General features: G+C 34.9%; 1 protein-coding gene across 1 annotated transcript in view; it reads right to left on the reverse strand.

Annotated features, from left to right (window-relative positions):
* Positions 1-15329, reverse strand: part of myo5aa (myosin VAa) — a 130757-nt gene that overhangs the window by 20103 nt on the left and 95325 nt on the right. The window contains exons 27-30 of the mRNA XM_067419641.1: positions 14156-14212; positions 13121-13348; positions 12548-12648; positions 5410-5608 (exon numbers count right to left, since the gene is read on the reverse strand). Coding sequence (XP_067275742.1) covers positions 5410-5608; positions 12548-12648; positions 13121-13348; positions 14156-14212 — 585 coding nt within the window. The remainder of the gene's footprint in view (positions 1-5409; positions 5609-12547; positions 12649-13120; positions 13349-14155; positions 14213-15329) is intronic.

The following is a 15329-nucleotide window of genomic DNA, read 5'->3' on the forward strand; positions in this document are numbered from 1 at the left end:
ACCGTGTTAGTGTGAGGCTATTTTGAGCCTTGTTAGTTGTATTAACTAGCTATTTCATTTTACTTATACTATGCCCCATAGACAAGCGTTATAAGCAAATCTGTTTTTAGAGATAAAACTCTTTACATTCGATTTTATGAAAACGTATCCCAGAGAACGATCTACTTGGTAACCATCTGTTAATTACCCCTGGGTCATTTTTCACTGGAGTTGTCCTTTAAGAAAAACAGAATATTTTGTAAAAAATAATTTAAAAAAAATTGTTTATTGTTGGACAGTATTTTTTGTGAGAATCACTTACTAGAGAGAAACATATTAAAAAGTGTGTTGATTCACACTGCTGTGGGTTAAAACAAACAGTTAGAGTTCAATGCAGCTTAGATTCTGTGCAATAGACACTAGTGTCAGTTAGTGTTCAGAGATACATGCGCGCAAACACACACACACACACACACATACACACACACAATCCTACATACAACCATCCTGCGTAACATGCTGATTCTGTAGGCTTTATACTCCTTTGGATCATCAGAGTGAAGCTCCTGTGAATGAAACATCTCCACATCAGATGAGCCCTTAAACACCTGATGCAGGTGCACAGTACAGCACTGAAACCAAAATCACACTCCGCGGTTTCGTGAGTGAGTAAATCTGAAATCATTAAGAATCACATGAAACAAAAGACTGAGCAGCAGGATATCTGAACTGTCTTTTCAATGCAAATGCCTGGACAAGAACCAAAAATTATGTGTTTAGAGCCAATATATCTCACACACTTTACCCCATAGCTTACCCCATAGCTACCCCATTGGAATTTAATAAATCATAGCTAATAATTAGTCCAAGTTTTATACATTGGCAACTTATATAATATATCATATGTATACTGTATATTTATTTGACGACGCACATCTTACACTCCACTCTCCACTAAATGCGTTTTCAACCTATAAAGCTTTCAGCCTAAATGAAATCTGCAGTCCATATGTGTCAAGGAAATAAAGACCCCATAAAATGTAAAATGAGCGAAATTCTTAATCTATAATAATAATAATAAAAATAATACAAAATATGATTCTGTAATCTTACGCTTGCAATAAGCAATGCAAATTCAGTCGTTCGCCAAATTATTTGCTTTTTTTCACCAAACACGCTAACATGAGGGGTTACGGACATAGATATCCATAATAAGGACTAGATATCTTACGGCGGAGTCACCATCGGCATCACCGGCGGCCATCTTGTCACAGGCAAGCTTTCTGTCAGGCTCTGTGGAACCTGATGTAAGATGAGTGGTCTGTCCGAACATAAATACTCGTATCTCGCTGAAATCTTGACGGATTTACAAATGGTTTGGTTTCTTACAAACTAGGGCTGCACGATTTGGGGAAAATATATAATTGCGATTATTCTGGATAAAATTGCGATTGCGATTTAAAATGCGATTATTGTTATTATAATTTTTTTTTTTTACAAATGTAAAGTGTGTGCATATAACATTTTGTGTTTTTATATTAATGTGACTAATAATAATTATTATGATTATTATTACTGCTAAAATATTTTAAAAAATAAGACGTATTACCATTACAATAACATTTTCATAATTACAAATAAAAAGAGTATGTCAGAATAAATATAACAATATAATACTAATTATTATTATTTTTGTAATATTTTACAGAAAACTTATTTTACAAAAAAAAAAAAAAAAAAAAAAAAAACTGCTGGGTTACTTATTAATATGCAGACAGCCTATAACTAAAAACATTAGAAAGGTCTAAGCCTAAGGAGTTATTGTAAAAAAATAAAATAAAAGTGTGTGTGTGTGTGTGTGTGTGTGTGTGTGTGCGTGCGTGCGTGCGTGCGTGCGTGCGTGCGTGTTGTTTATCTGTGATTTCAATTTCTTAAAGTCTGTCTTTAATATGAAATATGAACCTCTTGTGCATCCACTGTGGGGGAAAAAAACTCCTGTACATTGAAGAAAAACATGGATTGTCCAATAAATGTATAATTTTTTAAGTTTATTAAGTTTTAAAATGTATTAAGTATAATTTTTTCTTATTATTGATTATCCAAAGTGTTTAATTCATACTGAAAGCTAGAGGGCCCCCTGAGCAGAAAACGCCACATTTGCCTCAGAGAAGTAATGACGTTCTGTAAACAGAAGATAGAGACGCTTTGATTAAAGATGACGACAATAAACATGACTGCAGCAAAATATGGTGTATTTGAGTTCTTCAAGCCGTCAAAGGTATTTTCATAGTAATAAAGTGTATTATAATGCAGTGCTGATTGACATATAAAATACTATAAAATAACGCATCGTCTGCCTCACTCTGATGAGAAGCCACATCAGCTCACAAACACTCGACTGACGATATGAAGTGAGGTAAAACATGTTATTAAACGTTGCCTTTTGCTGAACAAGTTTATGAGCGCTTCACTAGTTTGTGAAGATGTTTGACTCGTGTTGCATTTTCAAACGCACGTTATAACTTAAACGACTCAAACTCGCAGTCTTTCAGACGGAGCAGCGTTTATCACAGAGCCGCTCTTCGCTAACACACTGGGCATTTATTTATTTAATTTAAATCACAGCCTTTGAGCTTTCATAATCGCACACAAGCCAAATCGCGATTGCGGTTCGATTTCGATTAATCGTGCAGCCCTATTACAAACGTTATTAACATGGCTACAAATCTGGAAGCTTTAACACGTTGAAATTGCAGCTTTTCGTTTCGATAAACGACTTAATCGTGCAGCTTGTGTATCACGGCTATAACTTACGTGCACGTTATCAAGGCTGAGATCACAATCGAGCTGTTCAATTATATAGGTTTATTGACACCAATAACGATTTGATGACAACCAATCTTTTGTCTAGTTAAAATAAACTTAGTTTGCATGCTTTTTTTGTTTAATTTAAAAAAATATATAATTTTTTTTATTATAATAGTGATATTCTTATTATAAAAGCATATATATATATATATATATATATATATATATATATATATATATATATATATATATATATATATATATATATATATATAGCTGGCTCTGGAAAAAAAATTCAGAGCTATATATGTGTATAAATATATATAATTTCTCATGTTGCCATTCGGTACACAGTTTTAATAGCCTATATATTGATTTAACATAAATACCTTGTGTGTATGTATATTCATTGCACCTGTCTGTTGTGTTCAATGTTACTTTCATATTGAAGTCCATGGTTATAATTATTCATAAGTATGTAGTGTCATAACTACATCTCTGACATTTATAACAAACGAAACAGTTTGAAAATCGAGCAAGTTATGGTTATTTAAATGTACATGCACCATTAAAACACACTGTTACGAGTGAGCGAGCTGCCTGTGACAAGATGGCCGCCAGTTGCGAACGGCGACCTCCGTTGGCTTTTTACCTCACAATTCTGGCTTTTTTTCTGACAATTGTGAGATATAAAGTCAGAATTCTGAGATATAAACTTGCAATTGTGTGATATAAAGTCACAATTTTGACTTCAGAAAAAAATTTCTCCATCAGAGTTGTGACTTTATATCACGCAATTGCAAGTTTATATCTCAGAATTCTGACTTTATATCTCACAATTGTGACAAAAAAATCAGAATTGTGGCTTGATTTCATGTAATTGCAAGTTTATATCTCAGAATTCTGACTTTATATCACGCAATTGTGAGTTTTTATCATTAGAAAACAAGGAGGAGTGGGAGTTATGACCTATTTTGTGACTTCTGCGATCGAGATGCGAAGGCTTCTGTTTCTGAGAGGAGTGCTACAGGTTTGAGTTACACATGCAGAGGGTGCAAGTGTAACACCTGAGGGAGGAGTTCTAGCAGAGGGAACTCCTAAAGTGGACCATCAAAATAAAGTGTAACCATATTGGCTAATCAACCAATAAATATGTTCCCTGACAAATTATTCACTACATGTTCACGATGCTGTATTGCAGTGCATTTCACCTAAAAAAGGGGCATGACTTCCTAATTTTCCTGACGTCCTTTTATTATACTTTTCAAGCTGCCAAATAACACACGTTGGTTCAATTGAACTCTAGGGGCAAGGCTCCTAAAGGTGTGATATTTAAATGACGAGATTCTTTTCAGATGCCACATTTATCAACGTCAGATCATTCATTTGGTGGGATTGGCAGCATCAGAATGTTTCATGAATCATAAATCATCGTAATGATTTATGATTACGGTTATTTCAGCGCTCGGATCTGTGCTCATTTCTTCATTAGACTGATAAATAAGGCCCACAGTCCCTATTACTTGAATGGATACTTCAAATGAACAGATTTTTTTTTTTTAATTCAAAATATATTGTTTAAAAAGTATATAGTTTATGGTTTAAATTGTTTAAAATACTAGTATTTTTCTCACACACACCTATTGATTAATTTCAGAAGACATTGATTCATGAACTGGGGTTGTATGGATTACAGTTGCGCTTGCTTTGCATGGTTTTTGAAGCGTCAACTTTGACGGATCTATCCATGTGCATTTTATGGACTCACAGAAATTTATTATTTTTATAAACATCTGCATTTGCATTTGTCTGAAGAAAGAAATCCATACATCTAGGACGGCATGAGGTTTAGTAAATTATGAGAGAATTTTTGGGTGGATTATCATTTTTTATTTTATTTTTAAAGACATAATGATTATTGGTGGGCTTCACTTGACAATCGTTTTTAAGAACAGCTCCAGCAAATTCAGACATTTTGGGCTGCAAAAATCTGAAAAATGTTCTGTGAAATGCTGAAGGCAGGGAAAAACATCTATACCCATGTGTGTATTATTGTTTTAAAATTATTACAACTTTGTGAATATCTCATAAAGGTTGATTTAGTCAACTTACAAGAGAACACTAGTATACGGATGGACTGAAATCTAACATGCGTAGAGTAAAGCCCAAACAAATACATCATTGATCTCATTGGGTCTTTAACTTTCACCAGAAATTACGAAAATAAACTTAGATTTAGATTGTTAAGAGCTGTCTGCTGAGGGCTAACATTCATCAACTCGCAAACTTTTTATATACTAAGCCGCATTAAGAGCCAAGAGCAAGTATTGCAGGCAGCATATCTTGAATATTATAGGCTAGTATACCCCAGTTTAATATTGTTATAAAAATAGGTGATAATACTAAAACTAACAGCATACTACTCTACTCCTTTCTACTAATTATCTCACATTAATGGGGCAGTCGGAATATGACCAAGTTATTGTTGTTGAATTTTTACATTTTGTATTATTTGTTTGATAGGAGGAAAAGCAATGCTATTTTTAAGAAGTGGATATTGTGGCTGGCTGGAGGTTGAGAAGCACTGGTATAGGTAAGTGTCAGGAGAGTGTTTGTACTGACCAGGTTCTCGTTGGTGAGGCGCGTGATTTCGTGTTGTAGACTGGCCTCGATTCGAGCCTCTGGAGGAAGCTGTAGATTCTGAGCCAAGAGCTGCTGCTGACGGTTATTGTCCTCTTTAACACTCTGCAACTCTCCACGCAAAACCTCCACCTCATTCTCATGAGACCGACGCTGAGCCTGCAACTGAGACTCCAACAACCTATACAGACAGATAGAGAAAGAGAGAGAGAGGAGAGAGAGAGAGAGAGAGAGAGAGAGAGAGATACTTTGAGTTGAGCAAATAATTTGAAATACACTTCTTTATTAGAGTAGCATTAGCTTCTGTTTTAAAATCAAAGCGTTTAAGCAATAGTTCAGCCAAAGATATTTAGTTATACTCATTTTAAACCTGCAAGGACAATTTCTGAAGAATTTATATGCAGCGCACCATAAAAGTAGTATATGGAATTTGTATGCTATATTTTCAGATCATCTGAAGTCATATAATAGATCATCTCCGCCTCAGACGTCAAGGCCACGGATCGTTGGCTGAACGTCTGATGCATGGCATTTTCTGGAAACACTTCAGGAGTTTCAAAGTCGTCATCTGATTGGTTGAATTCTACAGGATGTTCCTGAGATGCGTGTTGCGTTATTTAACTGTCTACCTGGAAACCTTTTGCAGGGACATCGACTTTACATTTTCACGCCCCCTAAACATGACGCGGAACAAAACAAACTGTGTTTGGCTGAGTTACATGTCAGTCAAACATTCTCTTGGGCGGTCCTTGCCAATGTAAACTGCGAAAAAACTATGCGAGATTATATAATAGATAGCTTTGGTTGAGGACTGTTAATCTTCATATTTTAATTTTAAAATATTGTACTGATAAGTGCTATTTTATAATCATTGTGATACTATTATAGTTTTTAATATTTTGAATAGTTTTATTTTTATATTTTAGTTTGAGTTAAAGTTGTAGTTTTTTTATTATATGTCTATATAATTTTTTGTTTTCATTATTTTAGTACATCATATTAAACTAAAATAAAATGAGAAATGTTGCCTTGTCTGAAATAAGTTTTCTTAATTTTTTTTTTTTTTAAGAGGTAATTTGCTTATGGTTTTAATTTGAGGGGTCGTTTTCACAACACTTTCAGTTAAAAACTGAAAACTTTTTATGCGTTTTAGCCATTCATTTACACCTGAACAGGCAAACATTTGAAGACAGGTTTAAAAGTGCAAATCTTTGAAAAGATACCGTTATCATCTATGTTAAGAACAACAAAAACGCAAATTTGTGAAAACGGTGATGTCATGCATATATAGCATAGACTGTAAAAAAAATATGGACGTAGTGTCCGTGACGTCACCCATAGGATTCCGATAAGCCGTTCTGAAGCTTAAAGTATGGGCGAGCTGGGCGTCACTTGTCTTTTTTATAAACATGAATTCAACATATAACAAATAGTAATACATTCAAAATGTAAAAAATATACAATATACACGACTTTATTGCAAAAATACTGTTCTTTTAATTCAGTAACATATCAATCTTCTACTGGTTGCACATTGCCACATATTCGCAGCTCAGACTTCACTAAGCTTGAACTTTGGTGTGCAGCGAATTCCAAAACTTTTCACATAATCTTGCGTTTCCGGTCTGACGCATTTGCATGCTTTTGGATGGAAGTTAATTGTAATGAAAAGTGCAGTGTGACGGCCCCTTAAGATGCTAAGTCTATAGTGTTTCTTTACAAAGTGACAACGCAAACTACTGCCTTGGCAGCAAAATACAATATTTTTTGTCTTTGTCGATCTGTGTGAATGATTGCTTTCAAAATGTTTGTACATCATTGTCGTGTATGCACCCTTAGTTAACTATAATAATCCTAGTGTTGATGTGACACATCAGGTTTGACGATACAAAAGGGAAAAGGCCATTGATTTTCACATGTGCCATAAGAGAAAGATTGTCAGTATATCCACTATAATAATAATAATTTGTTCGATTTATATAGCACTTTTCAAGGCACTCAAAGCGCTTTACATATAGAAGGGGGAATCTCCTCAACCACCACCAATGTGCAGCATCCACTTGGATGATGCGACGGCAGCCATATCGCTACAGAACGCTCACCACACACCAGCTGATAGGTGGAGAGGAGACCGAGTGATGAAGCCAATCAGGAGAGGGGGATTATTAGGAGGCCATGATGGACAGGGGCCAATGGGCAAATTTGGCCAGGATGCCGGGGTTACACCCCTACTCTTTTTCCGAAGGACATCCTGGGATTTTTAATGACCACGGAGAGTCAGGACCTTGGTTTAACGTCTCATCCGAAGGACTATACTATAACTATATCCACCTGGTTCTCCCACAAAGCTATCGTAAAACTTTAGAAGATTTAGAAAATTGCGCACAAGCTGTACAGACTAGTTTTATGGTGCTTTTGTGGGTTTTTGCCCTTTTTGGAACTTGACAGACATGGTGGCCATGAGCTGTCATAAAGATTTGGAAGAACAATCACAACAAAACGTTATGATAATGGCCATCATTTAATTTTTGAGTGAACTATTTCCAACTAAGGCTAAGAAACCTGCCCATTCTTTCTTGCAGTGAACATTCAACTCTAGTATTGACTTTTACGTATATTTTTTATTATCTCTTTATGGCAGTCGTAACTACATGCTGTTTTAAAATAAGAGTTTTGCATTCCAATCTAATTTAGGTTAGTCGAGTATTATCACTACAAAGAGTTCTTGCAGGTTTTGATAGGGTGAAACATAACTCATACTGTATGTTAAGGACAACAGTCTGCAGGCACTAGAGTTTAGGAAAGTATAAACAGCACAATGTTAGATGGTTGTATCTTTAGAAAGCCGAGGGACCAAAATCAGTCTAAAAACGGATGGAGAGATGAGAAAGCTGAACGCTCAGACATTTCTACATGCTCTCATCTCTGCTCTTTAACCTGTTTGTTTCCTTTAACCCTTCATAAACCAACCACAGTTCTCCATCCTCATTCAGTTTATGGTAGTCAGGGAATGGGGATCTGATGGGGTGGAACAAAGAAAGAAATGGTAAGAACGAAAAAAACAAAAACAAGGACAAGCGAAAACAAAAAGTGGCAAACTGTGATGTGAGTGACATTTACAGGTTATTTAAAATAATGGTTCACCCAATAAAGAATATACGATAATATATGTGAGAAATGAAACGTGATATAAGAAGTGCAACTGAGATTTGAGAGCTGCTTTATGGAGGAGGGAAAGATTTACAATGGATACTTAACAGCTTAAATCTGTTCATCACATAAAACCATGGCTTCAGAAAAATTGGTATATAGTGTGCGAGTCATGAATGAACTTTTATGATACTTGTATAGAGTTTTTTGTCAGTTTGGGGATACAGTACAAAGCCCCGTCTCTATTAACTTTCATTGTTTGAAAAAGGGTTGCCAGAACATTCTTTGAAATGGGTTCTCTAACTTCTCCACCTAAAACTCCAAAGGAAAACTACATCAAAACAATTACATAGTTTTAAATAATGTAAATGCTATCCATAGTTTATACCATAGATATCTTGAAATTGACTCACTATTACCAATCCAAAATGTATCTCATTATTATTTGTACATAATGCATGAACATTTTGTATGTTTGCATTTAGGCTTAAACGCACAATATAGTGGAACTGACAGTATCTAAAACTAAGTTCTTATATATGCACACTTTGCTTAGATTTAGAATCTTTTACAATCCTTTATTTTCTTTATAAATATGTTAGTATAGTTACACTTTACTATTAAATGCTTATATTTTTTGAGAACTTATATCTTATATATATCTTATAACTTATATATATCTCAGTTTGAGAACTTCTGCTTTTATGTTCTAACAGACAAAATAAAGTCCTTCTGGGTTTGGAATGGCATGAAGGTGAGTAAATGGTCACAGAATTTTCCTTTTTGGGTGAACTATGCCTACAGAAATGTAGTAAAGAATTGAGTAAAACAGCACAAAGATCACAAAGATGAAATGTCATTAAATAAAACAGAATTAATGATAAAGATAAAATAATGATGACAAAGTAAAACCAATAATTAATTTAAAAAAAAATCTTTAAACTGTTAAAAAACAATTAGATTGCCATCCATTCATTCAATAAATGAGCTATTTGTGCACTGGATATGGCCAATAAACGGCATCTAAGCAGTCAGCCAAAAGCCACATTTACCTTTGGGCGAAGCAAAACTCGGATCAAAACAATGTGCTTTCCCAAGTCAATTGTACAATCATTCATGGAGATTGCTGCAATGCTAAATTATTGTGCTTTAATTATTCAAATAAACCCTCCTCTAAAACTACCTAAAGCAAACTTGGCCTGTTTTACATGTTCAAACTAAGCAAACTAGACTTAAGACAATCCCTTCTTATTAGTTAAAGGTCATGCCTGTAAATAAACTAGCACGAGTACGTTTTTCTCATCTATGTATGGGCTCTGCAATGATTTGGCTGATTTGCTGCTTTGCTCTGAGCTGCACACACATGCAGTGAGAGCGGCCCATCATGCCTGTCCATCTGTTACCTCAACCTGCTCACAAGCTCGTTCACTTCAGTCGGCCTGCGTGTAAACCTGGGTGATCTGTGCAGGACAGAGATGAGCCATCAACAGACAGACAGACAGATAGAGACAGACAGTGGCCTGATCCTAACGGGTAGGGTAGGGTAAACATAGAGGCTTGTGAATAAGGTTGTGAGAGCTAAAGAAATCATTTCCTCAATTAGAGATAATGATATACAATGGAAGCATGCGAGACACTACAAACCAGCAGCAAATAATCAAAACATAGATCAGAACAGAGGTTCTCAAACCGAGAGGCTCAGAAGGGCATAAATAGAGATAGGTGGTGTGATGGTACCATAGACAATTTGTGTGTTTGCGTTTTGTGGGCGGAGCCTACATGGTGGCAGAAAATTACACTTCATAGTAGCAGTCTTTGGAGCCACAAAATAAAAGAATAAAAAAAGGTACTTTTGAGTTTCTATCTCACAATTAGGAGAGGAAAAATAATAGCGAGATAGAAACTCCCTCAGAATTGTGACAAACACGGAATTGTGAGTTATAGATTTAGATTTGAGAGATATAAATTACCAATTGTGAAAAAATAATTAAGAATTGTACCTTTAGGGGTACAAGTTTGTCACTGGGGCAGTACATGTAAAAGGACATATTTGTACCTTTTTTTCTCCTAAATAGTGCATATTAGTACAAATACGTACCTTAAGGTACTACTGCTATTAACCAGATGGTGAAAAAGGTACAAATATGTCCTTTTAAGGGTGCTGCCCCAGTGACAAGCTGTTGAACCCCTAAAGATACAATTCTGACACCCTTTTTCTCTATTTCATTCTGTAACTGTAGGGCTAATACTTTATATCTCTTCTGAACTGAATAGTAGACTAATCATAGCAGGTTTCATCAGTGCAGTCTGTCAGTTTAATGGCGTATCTAACTATAAAGCTGTGCACAAAGCTGTGTAGACAGCTTTTTTATTTTAATGATTTAGTTTTGACATGTCAGTTTTTGACAGTTAAAACAGAAGTTCATTTTTTTATTTTTTTAAAGTAATAGTCCATTATATTATAAGAAGTTGTATGTAACATACACAATAGCTCAAAAAGTTGGGGTCAGTAAGGCTATTTATTGTGGCAAAAAAATTAATTTGTAATGTTACAAAACTTTTCTTTCATCAAAATTTTGTATTCATCATATAATCCTAAAAAGAAGCATTACAGATTCCACAAAAACTATTTTCTGATAGTGAGAAGAAATGCTTCTTGAGCACCAAATTAAACATATCAGAATGATTTCTGAAGGGTCATGTGACTCTGATAATTACTGCTTATCGAATAAAAACAACAACTAATTAATTAACAATTCATTATAGGCATTCAGCATTGCAGTATAATAAAAAAATAATTAAGTATCAGCTATCAATTAGGTAACAACATTTATTAGGGTTTTTAATATAAAAAATATAACAACTTTTAATTTAAGTAAGCTTAAAACAATATTTACATAAACCCATTATAATAAATGTAACATTTACCAGTGCTCTTTAATATTTCAGGGCTCAATTTTTTTTTTTTATTGGCCCAGTCAGACAAGTGTAGATTTTTACTTGTCTTGTTTTAGACCCATGTGACCTTGTAAACAGTTCTTTTCAGGTAGACAAGTAGGATACAGAAATGTAATAAAGTTACTTCACAGTCTTCACTGCATAAATTAAAAATTAAATATAGATTAATCCTAATTAAAAGCTACAAAAGTGGGTGATTTTCTCTTTTTCTTTTGTTCTTTGATTATGATTAATGACAGACTTAGCATGTGAATGGTTTATTAGGGTGCTGTCACTAAGATCTGCGCACATGATGCAGATCTGACACATCCCATTCGATCACAATTTCAGACTTATGAGGACAAAACGGGCATTTTAGCATAATTTGTGTTTTTGTCTGTTCAAACGATGTCTGAAGCAGCTTTCTGTGCGCACGAGTCGTGTGTGACAGACAGGTGATTCACAGAGGCATGCCAGTACTACGCTGCGTTCCTGTGACGTATCGTGCGTGAATCGTTTAAAAGCATTTGCATGAATAAGAGCACAATCATATATTTTAACGCCAGCCAAAGGATGAATATAAATTTTTTTATATTGTTACATTTTGAACGCATTAAAACTGTTTTTTTAAAATATAGTAATTTTAAAATATTACTGTTTTTACTGTATTTTTGATCAAATAAATGCAGCCTTGGTGAACATAAATTACTTTTTTCAAACACGTAAAAACCACCGATCCCAAACTTTTGAATGGTAGTTTACACAGCATTTGGGGGTACAATTTCTAATAATGATATAGTGCTATATAGTGGTATACAGTACTATATAGTGATATACAACAGAAATAGTAGCCCTCTGGGGGATGAAAATGAAAGTTTAAGAACCTCTGATTTAAAACATGAAGGCCCACTTTACTATAAGCAGGGCAGAGAACAGGATCTCACACAACATATATATGAGATGTAATGGATTCCATGGTTTGCCAGAACGTGACTGACTGATAGTGAAAGAAATGTAAAGAGAAACAATGCACCTGTTGGTGTCTTTGAGGCCCATGTAGGCCTGGGAGATCTCCTTGGCATCAGTCAGCTTCTGCACATCCTCAATGTATGGCAAAGGTTCAGTCATGGTTGCCTAAACATGCACAGAAGGTTCACATTTTCATGCAAGTTATAAATCACTGAATCCATCAAATAACTGTATCAGACTTCTGAGCATCAGACACATCACAAGAACTATTTATTGTTCACTTCATTCTCAGTTAATAAAAGTGACGTTTGAACTTGTAAACGGTGAAGTTACCGTACGATGTTTGCACTTTTCAAATAAATTAATTGAAGAACAGTTCACAAACTGTTAATGTTTGAAAATATCTTCCCCAACACTCAATGACCGCATTTTAGAGACCAATGAAGTGAAGAGATATAAATGATTGTTCTGCGGTCTGAAAGTCATACCTTTTCATCCTGAAGTGAGTGCAACACAGGACAAAAGGAGAGATGAAGTTAGAAATGTTAACACGACTTATGAAGAGAAGAATGTTAGTGACAGATATTAATGCACAACGCATATGTTTTCTGTGAGGATGAAAGGCTTTGAGTCCGACCTTGTGTTGCATGGCCTCTTTCTGACTGACGAGTTGAGAGCGCAGGATGAGCACCTCTTCCTTCCGCACCTCCAGCTCCTCGTTGGAGGTGTTCAGCTGATCCAGCAGCACCGTGTACGCAGGAGAACCCGGAGCAGCGGAACCGGCATCAGCGCTGCCTCTCAAAGACTGACGCATCTCATTCAGATGATGTTTGAGCTTCTTATTCTCAGACTCCAACTCCTGACGCTAAAGACACACAAGAGAGAGAGAGAGGGAAATTTCAGAATTTTCAACATGCAAAAAAAAATCTAATAAAAATAATATAATAAAATAATAATATCAACATATACATTTTTTTAAACAGAATATCATTAATATCACTGCTTTATCGTCCTGATTTCAGACATCCATTGTATTGGGAAATTTTGTTCTATATCTAGCTATATCTACGGCAACAGGGAGGAGTTTCAACACGACTCTTAAGTTCAGGGACTGTACTAAAAATATATCTTAAAATGTATGACAAATTTATCTGAAATATTGGCTTCAGAACATAATTTCATATTAAATACATGTTCATTATCCCCTACTACTTGTGTATTTATACAAAAGGTAACTTCTGCTATTAAACTTTTATTTATTTCTTCTTATTATTATCAAAATTTAATCTAAAAAACCTGTTTGAATATTTAACATGAAGTAGACTTAGGAAATGTGTTGTGCTTCTTTTAACAATGGTGAAAATTAAATATTCATGTATTAGAATGTTATCCATGACATTTGAAATGTCCAATATAAAAAGACATTTAAATATATTTACTGTGTTTTGAAATATAATATGAAGAATTTTTTCAAAACTAAAGAACAGGACAGGTTACAATATTTTTTACAATATCATAAACAGAAGTCAACAATGTGTGTTTGAAGAGACTTAAAAAAAGTCTGGTTCTTGTGAAGAACCATTTATAATAATAATGAGAAGACAATATGTCTCTGTGTGTGTGTGTGTGTGTGTGTGTGTGTGTGTGTGTGTGTGTGTGTGTGTGTGTGTACCTTGAGAGACTCATACTCCAGCTCAGCGCCACGAGCTTTCTTATGTTCCTCATCATCCTGGTTAACAAAAAAATGTAAATAATAAAAGACAAATTTTCAATTACAGTAACACAGTGTGTATGTAAAAGAATATACAGTCAAACCCAAATGTATTCAGACACCTTCAACATTTTTCACATTATCACAGTTTATTTGCCTTAGTTTAGTAAATGGTAATACAATTAGACAAGAACTCAGAGTTAAACTGTGTCAGAACAAATTCATCTTCATAATGTCAGATAACTTTGATAGAAAGGTATGTAATGGATGACAATCAACCAATCAGATGTAAAGATTTAACTACACAATTATATAAAACAAATTGAGGTCAACCAATTACCAAGCAATGCTTAATTTAGTTCAGTCTTTGGTGTAAAAAGTTTATTAGCAATTAAAGAAAAAGACACTTAAGCAGAACATGGTCAGGGTCAAGTGTCTGAATTATTTCATCCCAAATTCGTATACATTTTACTGGTAGTCTACTGTATGAAGAATTTTTGGGTATAATATTACACAAATGAACTGTTGTGACACTGGCATTTTTAACAGCAAACCTAAAGTTACCGAACCAAAGGCATAGGGAGACGCTCACAACCTTATTGGTCGGCTCATATGACGTAGAAGCTTGCTTACGAACATTCAAAACAATGCTGTGTGCTGGATTAAACGCAATCCTTTTATGCGTGTACATATGGCATTATTTTTTACCAGCTGAGAACTTATGAAGAGCTCATAAAATGTTCAAAACTTTCAAAACAGCACCAGGATTTCATCCATTGTATGCAGAAAAGAGACGGCAGTTCTGTCGTCTGTACCGACAAATGGGAAACACAGGTCCTTTGATGAGAAGAACCAGGTGTGCTTTTTGTGCGTTTTTTCTAGCATTTTCGAAACATGCTCGTCGGACCAAATATTGATACCACCTCCTCGTTGCTCTACGTTTGCCCTCTGTCATCAAATCAGCTGACTATGCGTCGCATCTTGTGACATTACGTCCGGTTTTTGGTTCGTTTACATGTCTTTGGTTCGTGTTGCGTTCATATATCAATCGAACCGCACCAGAGTTCGTTTGGAAGTGGACCGAGACCCATCTTTTTAGCGGTCTCGGTCCGCTTGTTTGGTGCGCACCAGGGTT

Source organism: Pseudorasbora parva, chromosome 16, assembly GCF_024679245.1.
Source record: "Pseudorasbora parva isolate DD20220531a chromosome 16, ASM2467924v1, whole genome shotgun sequence".
Lineage (NCBI taxonomy): Eukaryota > Metazoa > Chordata > Actinopteri > Cypriniformes > Gobionidae > Pseudorasbora > Pseudorasbora parva.